This window comes from Pocillopora verrucosa, chromosome 7 (genome assembly GCF_036669915.1).
Source record: "Pocillopora verrucosa isolate sample1 chromosome 7, ASM3666991v2, whole genome shotgun sequence".
NCBI classification, from domain to species: Eukaryota; Metazoa; Cnidaria; class Anthozoa; order Scleractinia; family Pocilloporidae; genus Pocillopora; species Pocillopora verrucosa.
Window position 1 is genome coordinate 17,388,580 of NC_089318.1, and position 23,120 is coordinate 17,411,699.

General features: G+C 35.8%; 3 protein-coding genes across 3 annotated transcripts; 2 read left to right on the forward strand and 1 right to left on the reverse strand.

The window, feature by feature from the left end:
- Nucleotides 1–130: 130 nt before the first annotated feature.
- LOC131784796 (ribosomal protein S6 kinase-like 1) lies at nt 131–11,099 on the reverse strand. Its single transcript, XM_059101625.2, has 15 exons — nt 10,892–11,099; nt 10,336–10,371; nt 9,681–9,798; nt 8,513–8,628; nt 6,980–8,075; nt 6,525–6,643; nt 5,941–6,045; nt 5,656–5,703; nt 4,628–4,714; nt 3,922–4,547; nt 3,288–3,415; nt 2,746–2,828; nt 1,856–1,951; nt 1,500–1,530; nt 131–959 (listed from the first exon to the last, which is right to left on the reverse strand). The coding sequence occupies exons 1-15, from the start codon at nt 10,985–10,987 to the stop codon at nt 871–873; spliced, it is 2,874 nt and encodes a 957-aa protein (XP_058957608.2). The 5' UTR covers nt 10,988–11,099; the 3' UTR covers nt 131–870.
- Nucleotides 11,100–11,112: 13 nt separating this feature from the next.
- On the forward strand, nt 11,113–17,850 carry LOC131784801 (uncharacterized). Its single transcript, XM_059101630.2, has 6 exons — nt 11,113–11,455; nt 12,495–12,541; nt 13,264–13,491; nt 14,348–14,468; nt 15,319–15,441; nt 16,836–17,850. Exons 1-6 carry the CDS (start codon nt 11,348–11,350, stop codon nt 16,974–16,976), a joined length of 768 nt encoding a protein of 255 aa, XP_058957613.2. The 5' UTR covers nt 11,113–11,347; the 3' UTR covers nt 16,977–17,850.
- A 908-nt stretch (nt 17,851–18,758) lies between these two features.
- Nucleotides 18,759–21,420, forward strand: LOC131784799 (leucine-rich repeat-containing protein 73-like). The gene is made up of 2 exons (XM_059101629.2): nt 18,759–19,147; nt 19,710–21,420. The coding sequence occupies exons 1-2, from the start codon at nt 18,876–18,878 to the stop codon at nt 20,284–20,286; spliced, it is 849 nt and encodes a 282-aa protein (XP_058957612.2). The 5' UTR covers nt 18,759–18,875; the 3' UTR covers nt 20,287–21,420.
- The last annotated feature ends 1,700 nt before the right edge of the window (nt 21,421–23,120 follow it).

The window sequence follows — 23,120 nt, forward strand, 5'->3', positions numbered from 1 at the left end:
TGAAGCTTTCATGATTGTTTTGATCTTAAGACTGCTTCCAACTAAAAATTTAAATTGACTTCCCATTTGAAAATTACACTGCTTATAGCATCAATTGTTTACAGAAAAGATGACACTTTCTAGGTCATGCTAGCTTAAAATTACAAAATTTATTGGTTGTGCCTCCTATCTTACTGACTACATATGAACAAATATTTTCAGCACCACCAGCAATAATTTTTTTTTCACATTCTGGGTCTTAAATCTATGAATTAAATCAATCATCCCTTTTCTCTTTGAAAATGTCCTGATGTTGAAAAATTGCTTTTTTTTAAAAAAAAACCATCACTAGTAAATGATGGCAGGCCATCTTTACTAAAATAATACTAGTGTTCAAGGGAAAAAAATTAGGAGGAGACTTGCAACTAGAAAGATAAACTTTTAAGAAATATTTTGTCATGTCAGGAGCGTGTAGAAAAAGAAAAATTCTGGGTCCCCATGAGGAATTAAAACTCAGATCTTTGTATTCAAAGCTCTGCTACTGAGTCAGAGACTCTGTGGTAAGTTAGGCCATTGCAACCTTATAAGTGACACATCCTGCATGCTGCTCTGTACTGCTAGGATTAGCAATTTCAAAGACATCATGTGTGTACACAGAATAAGAAAGATAGTAAATTTCGAGCTTCTTACTTTCAATTTATACCTTTTTTGTGCATTAATACTGTACACATAATTACACAGTAAAAAATTTTCAAATTTTGACATAGTTCTTATTTCAAATTGATTATTTGAACTCTTTATCTTCATTTCATTGGGTACTTTACACTTATCATTACATCTTTTTCAATCTGTATTATGAATTAAAATTATTATTTTCAGGATCAGTTATTTTTAATTGATTCTTGAACACAACCATGTCCAGTTGACTCCACTGAAGAACGGGTGTGACTTGATCTCCTCGACACCATTCACACCAGAACCTACACCAAATAGTTAAAAAATTAATGTTATTTATCATATTGGGCGTACTCAATGCATATTCTTTATACTGTTCTCAATACATTTTCTTGAGATGCTGACGAGGAATTTGTCTACAGTCAAGAGTTACTTGAGTTTGCTATCACTTCCTTCATTCTTAAACCTTTAATTCTCAGAAGTGATTAACATCTAACTTCTCCCTGCAATATCCATACATTATCCAGCCAACAGGTAATGAGAATACTCAAACATATCAAGTAGAAGTTGTTTATCTTGATCTAACACCAAATTCTCGTACCTAATTTAAAAGGAAATATGTAATAGTTGGAGGGGAGAATTGACAATCAGATCTTGGGAGTCAAAGGGTTAATTGTGACCCTAATATTTGATTCAGGGGTGATATTGAAAGGAGGTTTAGATACTAGTTACTCTTAGAAGTGAAAGGGTCACATAAGTCAACGAAAAAGTCCTTTGAAACTCTATGAAGAGTGTCAGTGTTACTACAATGTACTAACATGTATCAAAACTCAAACAGAACTCACCCAGTCTTTCAGATGGTGTGACTCTCAGAAGCTGTAACATTAAAAAATTAAAAATTAAATCTTTTTTGTGGAATTGACACCTCAAAAGTGTCATGTGTATTTGGAAAATCTTCACCAATGAAGAGGATAAACAGAAATAACATAATATTATTTAGAAGCCATTCAAGAAGTTTAATATGGTCTGTAAAAGAAAGTAAAAATGATCACATTGAAAATCAAAGCAATGAGCCCCTATTAATAGCTATACAGCAAAAGAGAACTCATTGAAATAACAAATATGCATTCCAAGTTCAACCTTGAAGTAGAGTTTACAAGTAGAAGTAGTTTACAAGTAGAGTTTACTCTTTGTCTCTCACCTCTCTCAAAAGGGATTTTGCCTCAGGAGAGACTTTGTTGGGTAGATGTAATTCAGTATGAGTTCTTATTCCCCAGGGATGTGCAGTTGACAGTGCCTGCAATGAGTATCAATAACAATCAACATTAGTATAAGCTACACAAATGAACAATGGGTTTACATGGTGCTGAATAATTAGCCTCAAGTTGATCAGCAACAGAGCAGACTCTAATTCCCTTTCAGTAATAGAAGAGAAACAATTATAATTTCCTCTCGAAGGAGGATTGTTCATGTTATTATCATCAATAGTAACATTAACCATTTAAATCCCAAGATCTAATGGATATCATAAGGAGAAGTTACATGGAATAAGAAAGATGTTAAGTTTTGAGAAAATATAGAGAGATGTTTTACATCTTGTCACAAGCATGGGACAGAGAACAATTCTGAGTACCCATGAGGAATCGAACCTCACACCTTCAGATTCCACTAAGAGCCACAGAAACTCTATGGTGAGCAAGGCCTATTATGAAGTTCATATATCACATGCATCCTACATACTGCTAGGATCAGCGATTTCGATGGTGTCATGTTTGTAAATAGAGTAAGAAAATGGTAAGTTTTATGCGCAGTAGAGAAATAGTCAAGAGAAAGATGTTTTTCATCTTGTCACAAGCATGAGAGCACAGAATCTTCGACTCCTTGTGGTGACTCAGAATTATTTCTCTGTCCCATGTTCATAACAAGACAAGAAGTTACATGTTAATCACTTCTGGCAGTGAAAGGTTTGATGCCTCAAGCATGTCCTGAGTAAGACTGCACTTAGGTGCTGGAATGATCTTCTTCCAGTTACAGCACAAAATTTAAATAGATATCGAATACATGCAAAAAATACAAACATCCTGCTCATACCTGCCCTGTGATTATCTCATAAAGCAGAGCACCCACACTCCACCAGTCAGCAGCAGGAGTTACATCATCAACTTGCCATATCTCTGTTGAAAAAAAAATATAAAAAAGTCACCAAAAGCTTCAACAAGACTTAAATAATAAGTAGATCAAAACTACATGTGACACCTGGCCTTGTAATTACTGTAGGAGATCAAAACTTTACAACTGTTGGGAGCTGTCTGAGTGACTTGGCAATGCATTACCTAACTTAATTATATTTGATGTAACCTTCTAAAGACTGATAGCAGATACTATTACATATCAAATAAATGCACAACATATAAGTGTACGAAACATCTGTATCTATCTCCCTAGTTAAAAGTCGATGGACATCCAAAGGAGAAGGGTATGTTTACACTGCCAATCTTTTTAATCATGTTGGAATATGTAATTTAACATAATTATTGAGTCAATTATTAAAGGCTTGGTGAAACATCATTCATAAATTAAAATAACATCTAAGTTTAATGTCAGCATCATAATATTTACCAAAAGATCATTACCTGGAGCACAGTAAAAGTGATTCATTGCTGTCTCATCTGGAATGTGATCTGTATCTTCCCATGAACCAAAGTAAGTGAGAAGGATGTGGCCTTCTTCGTCAAGAAGAACATTTTTGGGGTGCAAATCTCTGTTAAAATTCAAAGCTCCGTTTCAGTCAATATTCTATGATCCAAAAACAAGTTAATGCACTCCAACACAGTTAATTTTGAGGTACGATGCTTTACAGGGGAACCATTGTACAAAGACCTTGTCAAAACAAAGGGAAGAAAGAAATAACCAAAAATACTGTCTATAAACATTTTTCCCCAGGAAGAGTTGAGACCATCCCAACTCTCAGTGTGAGGCATCTTGCTCTAGAAAAGGGCACCATGAACCAGACAGACTTCACTCCCAACCATAACTCCATAGAGTGATTAACATGTAACTTCCCCCTATAATAATTATACATACATTATCCCACAAACAGGTAACGAGAATTCTCAAACTTATCAGTTAGAAGTAGTGATCCTGATCTAACACTAAATTCCTGCAGGTAACCAGTTTACAAAGAAATGTTTAGCAGCCAGAGGGGAGAATTAACAATCAGATCTTGGGAGTTAAAGGGTTAATGAGTTTAAGTCATGATAACTGTACCTGCAAATAATCCCTGCTGTGTGTAAGTAAGCAACAGCTAACACAAGCTCTGCTGCCCAAACTCTTTTGTGTTCATCTGGTACACTCTGAGTTGAAGAAGCAAAATACTCATCTAGTTTCACAAAAAGTGATTGTTTATCATGTGCGGCTTTTTTTTCCCTTAGATCTTCATTTTCTGCTAAGAGCTCCTCATTGTTACAACTGTGTGGTTCTGAAATGTGATGGTCATTTCCATTTCCAGTAGTATCTAACATTTCAACAGCTTTTTGAGTAACTTTTGAAGAATGTTTGCTGTCTTGCAAAGATGAGGAATTACTCTCAATAGAAGTTCTATACTCCAATTTTTTATCATTTGGTATGACCTCTCTTTCCAAGTGAGCCACCTCGCTTTGAGAAAGAGGAGCAGCATTTGCCATGTCCAAAGTCACATGTTCAGCTGCAGATTTCTTCAAATTGGTAAACTTTCTGTTGACACTTCGTATCAGGTTATCCTGTGACTCCTTGTTGCGCTGATAACAGGAAAGATGATTCCACAATCTTCCTCCTCGTGCATACTCTAGTAAAAGATAAATGCCTGTGGCTGTCTCAAAGTACCTGTACAGTTGCACAATATTTGGATACTTGCCCTAAAAAATGAAAAGACAGTGGTTATGCTCAAAATGGAATACACTTCTCAGGGTGTAACAACAGAACTTTAAATACTTACATAAAGACGCCGAACAGATTTCTTCCTCTTATGCACACTTCCTTGAGGATTGTTGTTTGATCTTGTTTGTCCTGACTTGCACAGTGCCTGAAATTTTTCCAAAAAAAATTACCTCAGATAAAAAATTTAATTATACATAAATGTTTTCACAAATGGTGAAAAGCAAAAGGAGGAAATTATAATTTACCTTCCCAAGAAAATTATCAATTGATAGTGAATGATGCATTTTTCAGATCTAATGCTAAATAAAATTATGATTTATCACTGATGGTTATATACAGCAGTCTGGTTCTCAGATGGTATGAGACAATGCTCAGTGCAAAGGAATTTTGAGGAAGTACCCGATGAAAAACATCTTTTGTTATTTCTTTACTGAGCTCAAAACTTACAATCCCTCTTGTTCTATTTACAAACATGATACTTTTTGCATTATGCAGGATGCATGTTATATGTTATATAACAGACCTTGCTCACCATAGAGTCTCTAGCTCAGTGGTAGAGCAATGGAGCACAGAATCTGAAGATCTGAGGTTCGATTCCTCATGGGGACTCAGAATTTTTTCTTTGTCCCATGCTTGTGACACACTACCAAACTACCATCTGTGAATCAGGCTTTAAGGTCATGAGGTCTCAATCGATCAGTGCCACAGCTTTAGATCTTTTGTTTAAGAGTTACAAGTTAAAATAGGTAAAGTACAGTCTTCAGGGTAATTGTGAAGAAGAGCTCCCCAAAAAACCTGTCGGCCGACTGTCGGTCAACTGTCGGCCGACAGTTGACCGACAGGTTACCAACAGTCTACCGACAGCTAACCAACAGGTTACCGACAGACAACTACCAACCTCAAGTTGAATGGGAATGGTGCAACAAAATGACATAATAATTCAAAATAACTTAGATTGCCACATGCACTTCTTTGGGGAAGCAAAAGGATTGAAGTTAGTTCACTTGAGGCCTCAGTTACATACTTTATGTCCACAATTGTATTTTACTTTCAATTTCTTGTTCATCACTATTTTCCAAAACTTACCTTGACCACATATGTATCCCCAGTATGTTTGTTCTCAACAAGCATCACCTATAAATGTAAGTCCACATGAGCAAGATGAAAAAAACCTCTGTGCAAAGTTACAATCATTATGTATTAAGTCAACTGACCACCTCAGCTGAACAGCTAGGATAGTCATTTTGATGATAAGGGATAATGGGAAAGTCATATGATAAAAAAGGTAATTTTCTGCAGAGCAACTTGTTAATTAGTAATTAGTTAGCTTAAAATGCAATAAAAAGTCTCAGCTTTACAATCCTGACTAACCTTGCCAACAATTCCCATAACTTTAAAGTCTGCGAGAGTGAGGTCCTTGAATTTTTCAAGGTCATCAGACTGACTTAAATCCCCAGAATGTGATAGAGAAGAATCCTACAAGATAAATTCAATCCCTCCTTGATATGCATTCACTATGAAGAGAAAATCCTATTTTCTTGCAGGTTAAGAGTGGATTTCTTGACACTCTCATCTGAAAACTTAAATTTGAAACCTGTCAGTGTATAAATATTTTGCCAGCTATTTGTTGAGGGAAGCATTTCCCAGGCAAAGGAATTTACAAGTAATTCACTGAAATTCAAATACATTTTACTGAGGACCCAAGCCTCTAGGATACACATCTATTAGCCATTACTTCAACGAACTGAGAAACTTGAAACTTTTCAATACAACATCAATAGATTCTTTGCAGACAAACTGACACAACAGTACTGTATAATCTGTTGAAGGTTATTTAGTGCACACTTTATAGTAATTAAATTTATGACTTAGATTCTAAATGCGGAAGATTATGAAATTCCACTTCCAAATTAACCACATAATTCTTAAGTTAACCAATTAGTAGTTACATGTACCTCAGATTTCTCATAAGAATCATTTCCAGCTAGGTATGTGCTGTAAAGAGCTTCTGCTTTCAACAGGTACTGAGCAGTCTTACGTCTCACTGCCTCTCGCCTTTTAACATCCTTTTCACCTTAAGAAAAATAGCCAAATATTTTTGCAATCTCACTTTCTTTCACTCTCTAGGCACAAACTATAATTGTAAGTTAAAAAAAAAATTCACAATCAAACAAATGACCAGTAAAGTAACATTCAAAACAAAAACTAAATAATAAGTCAAACGCTATCAGTTGCAGGTAAATGCTACATGTTTACTACCCAGATCAAAAAATAACTTACAACAAATACTGTTTTCTTTTCAAATGGCAGGGAGGAGAGAGTGAGGGGTTTATTGATTTAGCAAGGGAGGCTTTCCACTTATTCTATGTGTTATTGAATTTTTTGTGATCTTCATTTATAATAAAAGTACCTTGTACACCACTCAATAATACACCAACACAAGTCTTGTACAAGCTGAATGCCTCTTCATAATTCCCATTCACTTCACAGTCTAGTGCCTTGTGTATAGTGTGTCCTGCAGCATACAAATAGTCACTTTCTTTAGGATCAATGCAGATGTTTGTCAGATCAGAAACAGTTCTTGGGCGTACTATTTTGTTGTTTCCTGTATCTCTCTTGACACCTATAAATGACTGTCTGTCATCTACAGAGCTAGCTGAATTTGAATCCTTTGTTGAACATGAAGAATCAGAAGGTTCTAGAGGATCATTATTGATTGAATGTGATGTCTTGTCACGAATCATTTCTGTCTTGCAGTTCATTCCAGTTTCACATACAATTGACATTAAGTTATTACTTTTGGAACCTTGGTCTAAAGACTTTGAGGTATCTGATAAAACTTCTTGTAGATGAGGACCATTTTGAGAATCGGTACATTGATTTCCTTCCTCTTGTCTTGTTGAGTCATCGACAGTACTCTGCTCCTCTACCTCACAATGACTGTGGTCAGAAAAAGCTTGAGGAAAACTCAGTTCTTCTTCATCAGCTTCAGAAGCAAGAATTTCAAGATCCTCTCCCTCACTACAAATGGAAATTGCTCTCACAAGCCAACGAGGAGGCTCTGTGCTACTTGAACGATCATGTTTGTCAGACACATCTTCAAGTTTTTCTTCTAAACTTGCATTGATATCATGGGTAAAAACATCATCTTGTTCCTCTCTCTCATTCTGATCAGCTTTCCTACTTGACTGTTCAGTAAGAGCTGGCGACGTTCCAATGCTTGCATCACCATCTGGTGTCTGTCCATCAATTTCCTCTTCATCTGAGCTAAGAATGTCTAGACCCTCTGACAGAGATGGCTGCTTGTGAAGCCACACTCCACCAAGAATGGATGACTCTTCAGAATTATCCCCTTGTGAGTTTTGAACCGTATTACCAGATCTACTGGTATCTACTGAGTCTCTGGTAGAGGAACTGTCCTTAATAATGTCACCTTCTGTGTCAGATAAGCTACTTTCTCTGCTTGCAACACAATCATTGTAAACTTGGTTGTCAGGGAATGCCCCCTAAGATATATAAATACAGATGGAATTAAGAAAAAAAAAACCTTCTGGCTGGAATAATCTCCATTGACAAATGAGTAATTATTAAGTACTTTCTCTACTGGTAAAGATGAATTTCTGAAAACGAAAAGCAAAACCAGTCTATGATAGTATCATTAACCCTTTACACCTTTACATCAGTACTCATATTCTCCTCACTGACCAGTTGGCATTTGTTAGGGTAATGACAACCTGAATTTTGTTTGACATTCAGGAGCTCCTAAAAGTTGGTGATCATTTTCTTTATTCTTGTGACCTTAACATTTTATTCAGGAATGACACTGTTAGGAGAAATTAGAAGCCAGTCATTCTTAGGGGTTAACAGAAGTATTCAGAGAATTGCCACAAATTTAAAGTAATATTAAGATAAATTCATGTTAACAAAATTTATGATCACATACCTCAAAGAACTTCACAAATGTTTGGCTTGTAAAGAGATCAGGAATACTTCCTGCAAATGTCAAAAGTTCTAAGGAAGCTTTCCTTCTTTCCTCAATAACTGCATCGTCAAAACGACCTACAGTATAATGTATTTACTGAATTCAGTTGCTTCTATATTCACGCCCATTGACATAACTGGTTTGAAAGTTTTTAGAACATGAAATTCATGTGGACCATAGATTGTAAGGGACACTCTACCTAAGACAACACTGCTCATTATTAGTGTTAACAGCATGCACAGCCAGAAAATACCATTAACCTTATCTACCTTCTTTAGACCCTCTGACCATTTAAGTACCAAGATCTGATAGTTAATTCTCCCCTCTAGCTGCAACACATCTCCTTGTGAATTAGTTACAAGAATTTGGTGTCAGATCAAGATAACAACTTCCACCTGATTAGTTTGAATATTCTCATTACCTGTTTGCTTAATAATGTATGGTTATTATAGGGAGAAATTTCATGTTAATCACTTCTGAGAATTAAAGGTTTAACTCCCAAAAGTTAATTCTCCTTGCCAAAAGAATAACCTTACATTTCTTTGCTAAGAAATTGATGTCATTCCATGACCATTCCCCCTGATGAACAATTTTCTTTCTTCATTTTAATTACATGTGTAAGCTGAAGCATGACACTGTGTCAAGCAATGTACTGAGAATCTATGTACTGGTCACTTCTAGGAGCCAAAAGATTGATGAGGCATGTAACAGAACCTGTATCTGGATAATCTTCTCTCTCATAGCTGTCCTTTTTGGTTGTCAATTTTATTGTATGACAGCTATGATTAAATCTATGTCCAAAAACAAAGTGAAATGTGCTAAAAGATTTGACACATTTTTCTTCAGTCTGTAGATGCATCAAGAACAGCCTTCAAAAATATGTTTTAGTACTTTGATCATGATGCTAGGAATAAATGAGAGAGCCCTTTCACTCCAAAAATCTCATTAGCTTTACTGTTTGCCATACAGTTCTTATGAGATCAGTTTTGAGAATTTGGTACTGGATCAACAAATGATCCCCCTATTGAAATTCTTCTTTTTTCTCATCACTCATATGCTTGATGTAATATTGACATTGTGAGGAGAAATTCTGTCTTGGTCACTCATGGGAGTTAAAGAGTTAACCTACCAAAGAATGTGGCCTTAGGAAAAGGAGGAAACTTGTCTTGTGCATGTTTCTGAGTGTAAATCTTTAAAAGCTCTCTGTGGAGTTTCTTGAAGTCACTGAATCGTCTCCAAACAGAGATCTGTATTACCAAAGAAAAAAAAAACAATTTTATATTGATGATAGAATACACAAAAAACAGTGTGGCCACCTGGTTATAGCATAGGAATTTTGTGATTCAGTGGTCCTTGTTCAAGTGATGCAGTGGATCAATTCCTCATAATCTACCACAAGCTAGCTTTGTTCTAGGTTCCCCAACTACACTCCACAAATGATCAACTGATCTGCCTCCTGTTAAATTTGAGACGTTTTTCAAAACATTTAAAATAGGTCACTCTTTGTCTACCTATTTACAACTAGAAGGTTTCTTCCAGAAAAAGTAATTTCCTAAAGTTTTTGATAAAATTATCACTTATTTAGCTTAATCTTAGTACTATTTGATTACCAGCTGCTGCTCAGGAAATGACCCTTATCCACGAAAACATCAGAAATTTAACCTAGCTTAACTTTATAACATTGAAATTATATTTTAAGAAAATATTTCAATTAATATGATCATTACACAAGAACATTTTTTAGTAGACTGGCTTTTCACAGCATGCACTTAGAATGAACAAACCTCTGTCGCTCCTTCAGGAAAATCCTTTTGAAAAACCTTACAAATGGAAAATAAATGAAAAACATTAATACCCAGTAATGAGAAGCAAGCCTAACCAGCCTCTAAAGACAACCTTGAATCAAATGAGGAAAACCATGACAGGTAAACAGCAGTATACACTGCATGTAGTCTTGAATGTTACAACGTATCGACTAACATTATCAGAAATTTCTTTTTTGTAAAATTGCAGATCGAAAGTGATAAATGGGGACTATGAATGTAGAAATAGGGGTATTGCATCTTACACAGGAGAAACATCAATGTTAACATCGATCGTATGTAACGATCGAATCGACAACGGGTTATTTAATTATCACATCAGGCATAATCATTCCAAGCTTAAATTTCCCCATAAATTTAAGTAAACGGCAATCAAAATGAGATAAAAGTTACTTTCTCAGCTATGAATATAAAGAACAAAAGTAAAACATTTACTTTTCAACGAACTGATGAAAATAGATCTAAATTGAAAGGAATAGCTGAAGAGAGCGTTTACCGACAAGATACATTCAGATACCTTGGAAGTGACTTTGTACAAAGTGTGACCGGCGTAAGCTCTTCTGGGGTCCGATACATTAAAAAGACGGATCCACTGGTCATCCTTTTGAGCCATAACAAGTATAAAGTTTTCATGTCAAGCTGTTGCAAAGTATATCCGGCGCATCCAGTAACTTGGCCGCCATCTTTAGTTACCAGACCCCAACCTCGCTTCCCAGAGTGATAATGATCTTCAATTTTTTATTGTATTCTAATGTACACAACTACTGGTTTCCAAGAAGAAACTTCAAACGGGTTTCCTCTTCTTTCGAGGTCAATTAGATTGTATGCACTTATCGTTGAAGATCTAATCAGGAACAGTGTAACTGAAATCTGAAATTGAAGTCGCATTTGCGCCGGTTCAACTGCAAGTGGCCAATAGATCCCAAAGGATTCTCCGTGTCTAAGTTTTGTAAAGCTTATATGCCGTGGCCAAATGCAGAGGAAAATCTTGATCTTCCTGTGCGTTGTTACCTGGATTGTTATTTTCTTTGTGTGGAGGACGCTGTTTTGGACGCGAGCTTATGATACCACAAATATGCAGGTACTTTTCACGTGTTATCGACTGGCCTATAAAAGATGACTGACTAGTATCGACTGAAATTGATTTAAAAGGGCAAGAATTCCGTGTAACCCCACACAATGGTGAAGATAATGAGAAGCTTTTGGGAGTACAGGTTTGGTTAAGAATAGTTTGGGATCAAACGGAACTCTTCCCGTTGATTGACAATCAACGTTTTTTTTTTCCTGTTTTAATTCCTGCCTCTTCCCCCTCCTCACCCTCCCCCCCCCCCCCATTCTTTCTTTTTTAAGAAAAAAGGATATGGTACCCAGGAATCTCATTGGTCAGTACTTTCATTGGCATTCTGCTGGGATTGGCAAAATTGAAAATGTCATGTATGCACATAAATAGAATTTAAGAAAGATGGTAAATTTTAAGCTTGGTTAGAAATAGAGAAAGAAGTGTACAGGATGTGAGTCAAATGGAGACCTCACAGTAGCCTTAAGCTCATTGTTGAGTCTCTGTGGTTCAGTGGTAGAGCATCAGAGATGGGAATTGAAGGTCTGAGATTGAATTCCTCATGGAAAAGAAAAAAATAAACCTTTTTCTGCTCCATATTTTGCTGGTATCTTTTGACCTCCTCCGAAAAATTAAAAAAAAAACCAAAAACATGGAGACTGCCATCTAATTTACAGAAAGGGAGAGATGAGTGTGAAGCTAAGGGTGTAAAGAAAAATAGAAAAAGTCTGCCATTGCACTGCATGGTAATTTAATTAGTCATAGGAATTTAATTCCAGTCAAGGTTGTGACTAATGTCAAAGTCAAGAGATTAACCCTTCAACTCCCATGAGTGACCGAGACAGAATTTCTCCTTACAATATCAATACATTATCAAGCAGACAAAAGATAAGAATAAAGGAAAATATCAGTTAGGGAATTATAAGTTGATTCAATACAATTTTTCCAATTGAAACTAACATTACAAGAACTGTATGGTTAAGACAGTAAGGAGAATTAAGAAACAAGATGACCCATCTGTACATAATGCATTAATTTCAATTATATTCCCCATTTGCATTAGATGGTATCAGTGGGTAATTATCTTCAAGAGCAGATTAGTTTATTGAGGTGAGTCCAAATTCAAATTTTTCAGTTGAATATTCAGTGCTTTTAATTCTTTTAATTAATCTTACACCAACCTCCAACAAGGAAAATTAAAGGGATAAAGAGAAAAGTCTTTTAATAGCCTGACTGTAAGTGACGTCTAAGAGAGATTGGTATCTTATGTCTTCGTTCATATCCCTGATGAATCAAATTTGAATGTCACAAGAATATACAGTCAAATTCTTCTTGTCAGTACCATAAAAAATGTATGGGGAGTAGTTTTGAGAATATGAATTCTGATGTTAGGGTGTAAAGGGTTTTAGACCACGGATCATTTTGTTGGCGCACAACATAAAAGAATGGGGACAGAAAAAGTTTGTTGTTGTGGCCTTATTCTAATAATTTATTAGAACAGATTGTATGCTTGGTATATAAATTTTTTTCATCCACAATCTGACTATGATTTACTAAAGTTTATGAGGAATTTAGTAGATGAAACTATTCATCTCACCAATTTTCCCTCATTCTTACTTTGTACCATTGGATGCACAGGATGATAAGTGGATTGGCATGAACCTTGCATTCACTTCCTTACTGACTTGCCATGATTGTGGTTCACCTCATCCATTTACCTCTGTCAGTTTCCATACCACATCCTAGTTTTTCATGTCTCCAAATCAGTATCTCTTTTCAGTAAATCTTATGTGCACTATTGTGTGAAACTCAAAAACTGTTTCAATCTGCAGTGAAAAGGTGAATGAGAGCAAAAAGGCTACAATTAATGCTATGAAGACTTTCAATGACAAGATAAATCAGACAGTGACTAGTTTGGATAAGAAGGTCAAAAAGCTAGGAGAGGCAGTTTTACAGAGGCACCAAAAAGCCAAGCAGGCTCTGCAAGTATTAAGTGACGGAGTAAATCAAAATAAAGAGGAGAAAGTTGAAGAATATACTCCAACAGCTACATCATTGAGGTACTAATCTTTGATAAGAAAATAAACTTAGAAAAAAAGCAATTAAAGTAAACTCTGTACTGGTCAGCTAAGTGGCTCACCCAGCCAGAGCTTATCCTGATTTCCTCAGCATGAAGCAACTAGGATTATTGCTACTCTCCCCCTCCCCCCTCCCCCTTGATGGGATGTTTGTCCATTGCAACTTTACCCTCCAGCATTTCACCAGGCATCCATAACAATTTTCCAGCACCCATTTATAAGTCCTGAGTTGAGAGAGGCTTTTTAAGGGAATAATGAGATAAAGGTTTCTTTCACAGGAACACAACATATAGTGAGCTCAGGTCAGGTCTCAATCCCAGACTTCTCAACCATGAGTGACCAGTGTACTGACCATTATCCCACCAAGCCAGTCCCAAATATCAAGGAGAAGTGACTCCTTCATTATTTTAATGAATCTGCCATGATTTCAGCTTTGGATCCAGTACATATTACATAAATCTCTATTAAAATCAGCATTACACATAGTTTATATCAAATTTCAAGTGTGTCATCTCCATAACCAGTGAGTTAAGGCCAAAAATTTTACAAGTTAATGTAGGTTAAATTTCCTGAATTCCATATCATCATCTTTGTGGAAAGTTTGATTCAGTTCTTCAATGCAAGGAATTCTTGGAAAAATGTTAGTCCTATCTGTATCCCATGAAATATGTACACTTTATGATCTGTTTTTTAACACTCAGTTGAAGTAAGTTACCATGCAGATCCTAAAGAGTATATTAGGAAAGTTATACCAACTATTACTTGATTTTGTATTGAGTTTAAATGCATCTGGTGATGTGTTTGTTGTTAATTTGTTTACATGTTTGAATGATTATAGAACTAGGGGAAGAGATATAAGATCAAGTGCTTTTAAAAATGAAATGTGTATTGATTCAGTGGAACAGCCAACAGGAAGTGATGTTGAATTGTACGAATGCCATGGTGAAGGAAGAAACCAGGTGAACTTCTCTTCATTTTGTATGCTCATAACTTCTTTTGCTTCTTACTCCTTTAATTTTACCTTTTTGAGACACTTAAACCTTTGGTAAAATTAAATATAATGTTATGAGTTTTAATTTTTGGTTTGATTACACATAAAAATGACTTCTTGTTTTTTATTTTTGCCACTTAAAAAAAATACATTTCATTTTCTTTTATTAGATATGCAGTGCAATAATAAATTTTATTTTTACTTTTAATTGATATTAGAAACAAGTCTGAGAAAGATTGAATTTGTTATATCATCAAAGGCCTCAAGTTAAAATTTTCTGTATTTAATCTTTTTTTTTCATCCTAAGGCTTGAACCCCATAAGTTACAATTATGTTGCAATTGAATCACTCTTAAGATAGACAGTTAAACAGAAAGACAGTGTCATTTAACCTTCAACTCCCAAGATCTCATTAGTAATTCTCCTTACTGTCTACTATACAATTCATTTGATGTTAGTTTGGAGAATTTGGAATTGGATCAACCAATAGTCCCCTTAATTACATTTTTCTGTATTTTGGTTACTTGTCTGCCTGATATCCTACTGATGATGTAAGGAAGAATTCTGTCAAGGTCACCAGTGGAACTTAAAGGGTTAAAAGAAAGTGGTTCTTATGGATTTTTTTTTCTAAATTACACTTCTATTCTTTACAAAAATGGGGTAATGTAAGGAGAAACCGGAATTTTCTTGCCTTTGAGGAACATGATATTTATGACGTCATCATGCTATTCAACCTCTGAGGACAATGTTGGATTCTATTTCAGGTTCTTATGCTATTAGTAGTGATTATTTTGTCTCACTGTTGTTTTCCTCTGATAGGCTTGGGCTTTATCAAATGGGTTTATCAAAAACTATGTTCATGACATTTGCTTGAGGTCTGCTGATGGTTTTTATGGAAGCTCAGTACAGACAGCAACATGTGATACTGATGACATAAATCAGGTAAGAGCTCATTTCCTCTGTGACAGATCTGCTCAGCTGAAAAGAACATTTAACATGCTGAACACATATATGTGATTGTCAGAGTATTCAATTGAGTGTTGTAAACAATCTAAGATTACATTGTTTTTATTTTACTTTGCTCTGTTATTTGTTGAGAAAACTCATGCATCAACCAATCAGATGCAAAACTTAAACCGATTATAACTTGGTCATCCTTGTTTGCTGGGCTTTAGCCAGTTTGCTTGTTTTTTACTTTTAATTGAGTATTTACTAGCTCTTTAGGCTATTTTTCTTTGTACTGATTGGTGTGTGTTGTGACTTCTCTCAACTGGTTTAATCTGATTTTACAGCATTCAATCAAAAGCTCTCTATCATGTATCATGCCAAAGCAATGTGTGCTTTCCAGCTCTCTCATCCTTACAGTGTCAGTGAACCCTTTCACTCCCAAGATCACATAAGCAATTCTCCTTACTGTCTGCTGTACAATTCTTATGATGTTAGTTTAGAGAATTTGGTATTGGATTAGCTAATAACCCAAAATTGATATTTTTCTCTATTCTCATCACTTGTCTGCTTGTTACTGTATAAATAATGTAGAGAGAAATTCTGTCTTGGTCACTTATGGGAGTTAGAGGGTTAAGCTGATAGTGATGATTTTGAATTAAAGGATCCTTCAGACATCTGAGGTCATATTTATTCTTGTTTGACCTTAGACACCTAACAGCAGTATGTATATTCTTCTTACTATTCACCGTGCATTAGCTAAGGTCCTGACAACAAGAACTTGTTTTACAATCAAAATAAGAGCATCTTTAGTTTTTGATCATTTCCTCAATTCCTGTCACCCTAATCTGAGATTCAGGGTTATGTTGTAAGGAGAAATTAGATTTTAGTCACTCAAAGGGTCAAAGGGTTAAAGGGGTATCACCACCAAATGTATTCATCCTGGAAGCTAGTCACCCCTGGGGTCTTAATTGTTTTCCCCCTAATGTCTGTTATGAAATTAGCTGCTTTATTCTCATAAGGGGGTGTTTGATGAATTAATATGCCCTAGTTGTATTGCAAATGATATTGTTATGAGGACTTACTTAAAAATAAGTCAAGATACAGCATACCAGGAAGACCAAGGTAAGTTTTGAAACAGTTAATTTCATTCCCAATGAGACAAATTTTATTAAAAAGTGCATTACTAGGCCAATCAAAAGTTTGATTGGGATGAGATTCTGCCCCTCTGCAGTCCTCTTCTCGTAATCCCCCTCACCCATCACCTTCTCGTAATCCCCCTCTCCCATCCCCCTCTCCCATCTGCCTCTCCCATCCCCCTCTCCCATCCCCCTTTCCCTATAATCCCCCAAGTAGTGCACTGTAAACAGCATACTTTTTTTTTATGGCAGAAATGGAGACATGAAAATGGAGCTATCATGTTAGGGGATGATGAGAATGACAATAAATGCCTTGAGGTCGACATTACAACCAAGAAACTTATGATCAGAGCTTGTGACAGCAAGAAAGAATCTCAGCTTTGGAAGTTATGACGTGGGCATGTTGGAAGATGTGAAGCTAATTTAGTGTCAATGTTGATTTAATTTTTAGCTCTGTTTGGAGTATAAAACAGTTATGTTATAATTATGATAGTAATATATTAGGTAGTGATAATATCAACTGAACAAATATGTTGATGGACAAATGAAGATATTTTGCAGAAATTTCTCTTATTAATGATGACAGATTGTATTTTAGAAATACATACCATGCATGTATATTAGTTTTTATTATATAGATATACAGCTGCCAAAGTAGCTGAAGTTCTTTGATTGGGCTAGGCTTGCTGTTTTTTTACATAGAAAGAAAAACAGGAAGAAAAAAAAAACAGTTGACATAAAGGCCAATAAGGGCTAATTAATATAGCTGCATGAAAATTCAAAGAGCAACTAATTCTTAGACATATTGCTTATTATAGAAATTATTAATTAACTCAGGTGGTGCAGGTTAGGGTTTCTGCTCATGGTTATACTGAAATAATAAATATTTTATAATTACAGGTGGGGTAATTTGAAGAAGAAAAATGAAAAATAGAAAAAAAATTACTAATTAAGAGTATTACTTATCTAGAGGGAGTCAGGATCTGATTATATATTCCTAAAGGGATAGCGATTATGACCACTGTTAATTCATCACAAATAATAACTTATAATTAGTGGTGATTTTTATCATTATCATTATCATCATCTTTCTTGTTACCATTATCAGAATTTTAATTATCATTATCATTATGGTCATAATTATTATAATTATATTTTTTTTCTGTAGCTATAAAAGATGTGCTACTCTATCTGGTTAGTGTGGTTTTTCAAGTGTTCATAATTTAGCTTGTAACAGTAATAAGAGAATAAAATGCTTGAGTAAAGAGTTCTTTGGTGTGCACTTTCTTTAAGACCCTTTGAGACTTCTGAATAAAGGGGTAAGTTTCTAACGAAACTGTGGTGCTGCGTCGGTGGGAGAGTATAGCAGGTAATTTAGTGTTAACAACTGGGTTGAAAACGTAAATTAGCCACCGTAAAGGGTACAAAAGCTGACGTTTCGAGTGTTAGCCCTTCGTCAGAGCAATTGACGAAGGGCTAACGCTCAAAACGCCAGCTTTTGTACCCTTTACGGTGGCTAATTTACGTTTTCAACCCAGTTGTTAACACTAAATTACCTTTGAGGCTTCATTTGATTGTTTAACTTGGAAGTAGATAGGCCAGCAGGTTCTAAGCCATGAAAATATCGAGATGAAATTAACAAGACTATATGAGATTATATTCCATATGCAAGACAGTTCTAAATTTTATACATATTGGTTTGCTTTATCAGCAATTTATATTTCAGAGAAACAAAAACCCAGGTTGAGTTTGATTTTTCAAACAGGATTTTTTTGTAGTTTGAATTATTATCAGGAAACATGAGTTGATTGCTCTCATGGAGTTGAAAATGAACAAAATGTACATCAAGAGTTCAAATGGTGTGATTCTAGCACAGTGGCTCTAACCAGTATTCTTATATGGGTAGCAAACTGAAAGGTATGGAGAGAACATGGTCAAAATTTTTTTTTTAAAACAATGTTTCTTTAGAACACCCTCGTTCAAATCTGCACAAATTTCGAAATTATGCTTCGCTAATTTTTTTTATACTGATTCGTTCATATACTGAAATGGCCAACTCACATCCATCAATCCTCGCTGATTTCCTCAATTTCCTGTCAATTTGATAATTTTTCTTTCTCGGAGACCCTGGGCTTGAACCCAGTCTCTTGTGCCTATCAGTCATTAGCCCCTATTTAGACTCGGTTGGAATGGTAACTATGGCAATCTATTGAACAAGTCCACGAGTAAAAGACGAATTTATTTGAATCCTGTTTACGATTGCCTTATATATCAACTAACAACCTCACGGAAATGCTCTTGGGAACCATTCAAATTACTGGCGAAGATCTTAGGGACGCCGAGGTCAAGGGAATTTGTGACTCGCTGCACGACAACAGCATTCGAATCCTGTCTCTACGGGGCTGTAGAATTCATGACGAAGATTTCAAGAAGTTGATGGACAGTTTGAAAGAATGCGAATCTCTTGCTCAGCTTAATTTAAACTTGGGAGTATGCAACGGAAAGCACCGAATCAAATGGCTCTCCGAGGCTCTGGTAGCTAATAAATATCTCACATCATTATTGTAAGTACAACCATTCGATTTAGCTTGTACTTTAACTTACAACCACCACTTCACACTAACTTGTAGTGATGAAGTCGACAAGAGTTATCATTCTTTGCCCGACTTACTGTATTTCGTGCTTCACAGCACCTTTCAAATGACTTTTTATCTTAAAATTTTTTGGAGAGATGCCGCAAGTTTTCTCAAGAACACATGCAAAGCTTTCAGTTAAGTGGAACTTAACAGTTCAGTAAATAGGTCTATTGAAACATTTCTCTATAAGTGTATTTCCTTTGCAATCATACTGAAACAATCCAATGATTCAGGTTTAGGGGTTCCCTTTCCATGCCCCTCCAAAATTCCCTTCTTCAGCAAAATTCAGTCTTTTTCAGCTCCCTGAGAAATTTTCCATAAATCAACACCAAGAGCAGGTAAGTTTTATTACACCAACAACACCACCTCCTTTCTCCTTCCTGCTAAAGATTTTTTTGGAGTCCACACAGAAATACTCATATTGGGGTTGGGAGATGTAGATGGCTGGCAGTTTCTCACATGTTTCAATCATTATATTTTGCATTTGTAGCTTGCATGGTACATCTCTTGGAGATGAGGGCCTGGAGTGTTTGATGCCTGCTCTTCAGATACATCCCAGACTACAATCTCTTGATTTTGGTGATTGCCAACTCGGAGATGATGGTATCAAACAAATTTGTACACTTCTTCCCTCAACTGAAGGAAGAGAGGGACTCGTTGAACTTACACTGTCAGCAAACCATGGAGTTTCTCATCTGGGATGGACCCAACTTGCCATAGCCATTGCTGCAAATTCACAGTTACGAAATCTTTATATTGACTACAACAACATCGGTGATTATGGTGCTGGTGTGCTTTCTGTTGCCCTGGCTGCAAGCTCTTCACTAGAAATTGTTGATTTGGAAGGATGTGGGGTGAGTGAAAAGGGAGCAGAGATGTTCTTTGCTGTTATTGCTAATTACCCCACAAAAATGCAAGAACTTGTTTTGTTTGAAAACAATGTCAGTGCAGAACTTATTGGTCAGATCAATGATTGTTTGAGTCAGAAGTCTCAAAGCTCTGCAGACGACCAGGAAAGTCCTGAAAAATCACTTGAGGATGGTCACAGCAACCAGGTTGCTTGCTGACCAGGAAGTATATTTAGTTTATTGAAATAAGTTTCATAGTCTACTTAAAGGCGGGAACGTTCAAGGACAGAAAACTGACCTGTGAAACTGAATCGCTTCATCCGGTGATGGGATCTTGCTTTTTTATGTTTAAAAGAGGCAAAAGCATCATCATTATGATGGTAGTCTGGTTGATTGGAGACTGACTTTTCTTGGCATGTGAATCCTTCAGCTCAAAGAGTAGTGTTTACCAATGTAACCTCTTACATTTTCCATCTACTAGTGATGGTAATGGACCAAAAAATTAGTCAAGGGTTGCCATCTTAGTTGATACAACTCCAAATCCTCTAGTCAAGTAATTTCTCACAAAATGAATGGCATACAGCTTGAAAGAAACATTTTTATTTGAGAGGGTCTAACTATGGAATAATTAGGGCTTGCCTAAGTGCTGGTCTCCAGGTCAAAAATGGTCAGGTTTGAGACTCAGCAAGGTCATAGTATTACATTCATGGGCAGGACATGTAACTTCCACAGCGACTCTCTCCACCCCAGATATAAATGGATACTGGCAAACTCTGAAGGAAAGCTGACATTAAAGCCTTTATGAGGGTAGCCTGTGATGGACTCGTGTCCCATTCATATTAAAAAAAGCTTTCTTACAAAGTAAAAGCCACATACCAAATTTATCAAAACTCTTAATTTGTTGTTTAGTCCCAAACTCTTCTACTATGTATAACTGTGCAAGTATATTGTATATTTGACAATTGTGACATGTTTATCATATGCTTCGCCTACCCTGTAATTGTCGTTAAAAGGAGAGAATACAACTTGATAGGATTTAATTCATGACTTTGAAATGTAGCTGACTTGTCAAGAGATCTAACATCAAAATTTATGGACTCTTTCATAGGCTCTTGTGTGGCCATTGTTTGGGATGTCACACAACATTGTTCTGGAAGGAATCAGGGAAGTGTTGTTGTGTGACACCTCAAAAAAACGCAGTAATGCAGACAAACCCTAATATTATAGTCTGCAAAAGTTCAGCAGATATTGAGAATGCATGGAAAAACTTGATTTTATAAATTTAAAAGCTATTGTGTAAAAGTTATTTAATGCAAATAGTTTTTAATAAATTCAATGTCATTTTTGTGTTTATGTCCATTTTCTTCATTAGTATTGGGAAATAGCTTCATAGCTACTTACTGATGGGTTCTGACCTGACATTGAATGCAACACTATTGAAAATTAAGATAATAATAGTAATTATGATCATGATCATGATGATACTAATAATGAAAATGTTATGAAGAATCAAGCTTTGATCAAAATCACATTGAGATACCTGCCTACTCTTCCCAAAAATGCCATTTTTCAAAATCCCCCTACCCCTCCCAATTGAAGAGCAAATTGTCATTGTACTAACAATGGATGGATCTCTCTTGTTTCCCTCATCCTCAGAGATCCAGGGGGTCTTAGTTCCTTTCAAGCCAGGACAAGGAGTCCCTGGGGATATTGTATTATCACACCAGTTCCAAACGGTTGCAATTGTTCTGGCTTCTGATTGGGGCCAGAAAATATTTGTGTCTTTCTGCCCAATCACAGTGAAGCGTGGCTCATAGTCCTTTCATGAGTTTCATTAATACAGTCATGTTTGCTTGGGCCGTTCGATGAAGGGTTACTCGAGGAGAAAAGTTTCAGTCTCAATAATATAAGAGAAACATTATCAGGAAAAATCTCATTGCAAATTAATTATAGTACTGAAAACTTCTACCCTGACCGAGGATGATTTGTCCCTGGTCTTGCTAGCTATTTTATGCAAGATTTCTCATCGAAGCACAAACTGCCGCAAGTTTTACCGGTTGAGATTTCTTCTGAGGATAAAATTTGCAAACAATTATTTCTTTCTGTTCTGAGATACCATCGTTAATTGTTCATTAAAATTTTTTTATTCAGGTTCTTATTCTTCCATCCCGTATTTCCACGTGTCCATAACTGTCTCTTGATTTTGTTTTTCAAACGGTAGTTAACTAACATAACAAGGAGTGGGGGCTTTTGCCCTCCTAAATTTTGCGAAGAGAACATTTTATTTTCTTTCAGCTTTAAAGAATAAGAGGAAGAAAACGAAAAAAAATTCAAGAAGCTAGAACTTTAAACAAAAAATTGTCGGAAATTTACTGAAAGAATATCTGATGGATAACATTTCCGAGCATCTAGATTTAACAGTTTTTTTTTGATAGGCTGCCCCCCCCCCTCCCCTACAAATTGTCGTCTCCGCCGCTCATTTCCAAGCCTCTCATTTATAAATACAGCCTACGCCGTGCCTGTCTTAATTGGTCATTCCTGTGACGCCACAAAAAAAATGCAAAAAGAAGGGAAAAGCCTTAAACTTAGAGATGAATTCCGTTATCAGAAAACGATGTAATCCTTAAGCTGATCAAAAAAGCTGCACTACAATCTTAGTTATAATTACTCAAAAATAGATAAAAATGTGTTCACAGATGTCTCACGCAGGTTCAGATGAAAGAGCTGGCATAGCGGGAGGTCGAATTCAAAGAAAAACCTTAGGAAGTCAGAAATTCATACTTAAAACTCCTAAGTGATGGATAAAAACAAATTTACCTTTATTGATTAAAAAAATAAGCCTGGAAATTTACGCCAGCACCTAATTAAACTCTCTATCTTGTAACCTTAGGAAACCTCATCCCACCTGGTGGTGCATTTTAGGCTAATCTGGAAACGCAGTTTAGCAATATATCTGCAAACAGAAATAGCAAATGTAAAAGAGTTATTGATAGCCTTTGTGAAATATAATTTAGACCAAAAAAGGTTAAAAGAAATTTCAAACTGGTATTTCT

Excerpts from the sequence above, each read along its gene's own strand:
- LOC131784796 (XM_059101625.2), bottom strand. The coding sequence starts at position 10,987 with ATGGCTCAAAAGGATGACCAGTGGATCCGTCTTTTTAATGTATCGGAC. Across the intron at positions 8,076-8,512 it reads CATTTGTGAAGTTCTTTGAG|GGGGCATTCCCTGACAACCA; the intron begins GTATGTGATCAT and ends TATATATCTTAG. Across the intron at positions 2,829-3,287 it reads TCACTTTTACTGTGCTCCAG|AGATATGGCAAGTTGATGAT; the intron begins GTAATGATCTTT and ends TTTTTTCAACAG.
- LOC131784801 (XM_059101630.2), top strand. The coding sequence starts at position 11,348 with ATGCAGAGGAAAATCTTGATCTTCCTGTGCGTTGTTACCTGGATTGTT. Across the intron at positions 14,469-15,318 it reads ATGGTGAAGGAAGAAACCAG|GCTTGGGCTTTATCAAATGG; the intron begins GTGAACTTCTCT and ends TTCCTCTGATAG. Across the intron at positions 15,442-16,835 it reads ATACTGATGACATAAATCAG|AAATGGAGACATGAAAATGG; the intron begins GTAAGAGCTCAT and ends TTTTTATGGCAG.
- LOC131784799 (XM_059101629.2), top strand. The coding sequence starts at position 18,876 with ATGCTCTTGGGAACCATTCAAATTACTGGCGAAGATCTTAGGGACGCC. Across the intron at positions 19,148-19,709 it reads AAATATCTCACATCATTATT|CTTGCATGGTACATCTCTTG; the intron begins GTAAGTACAACC and ends TTGCATTTGTAG.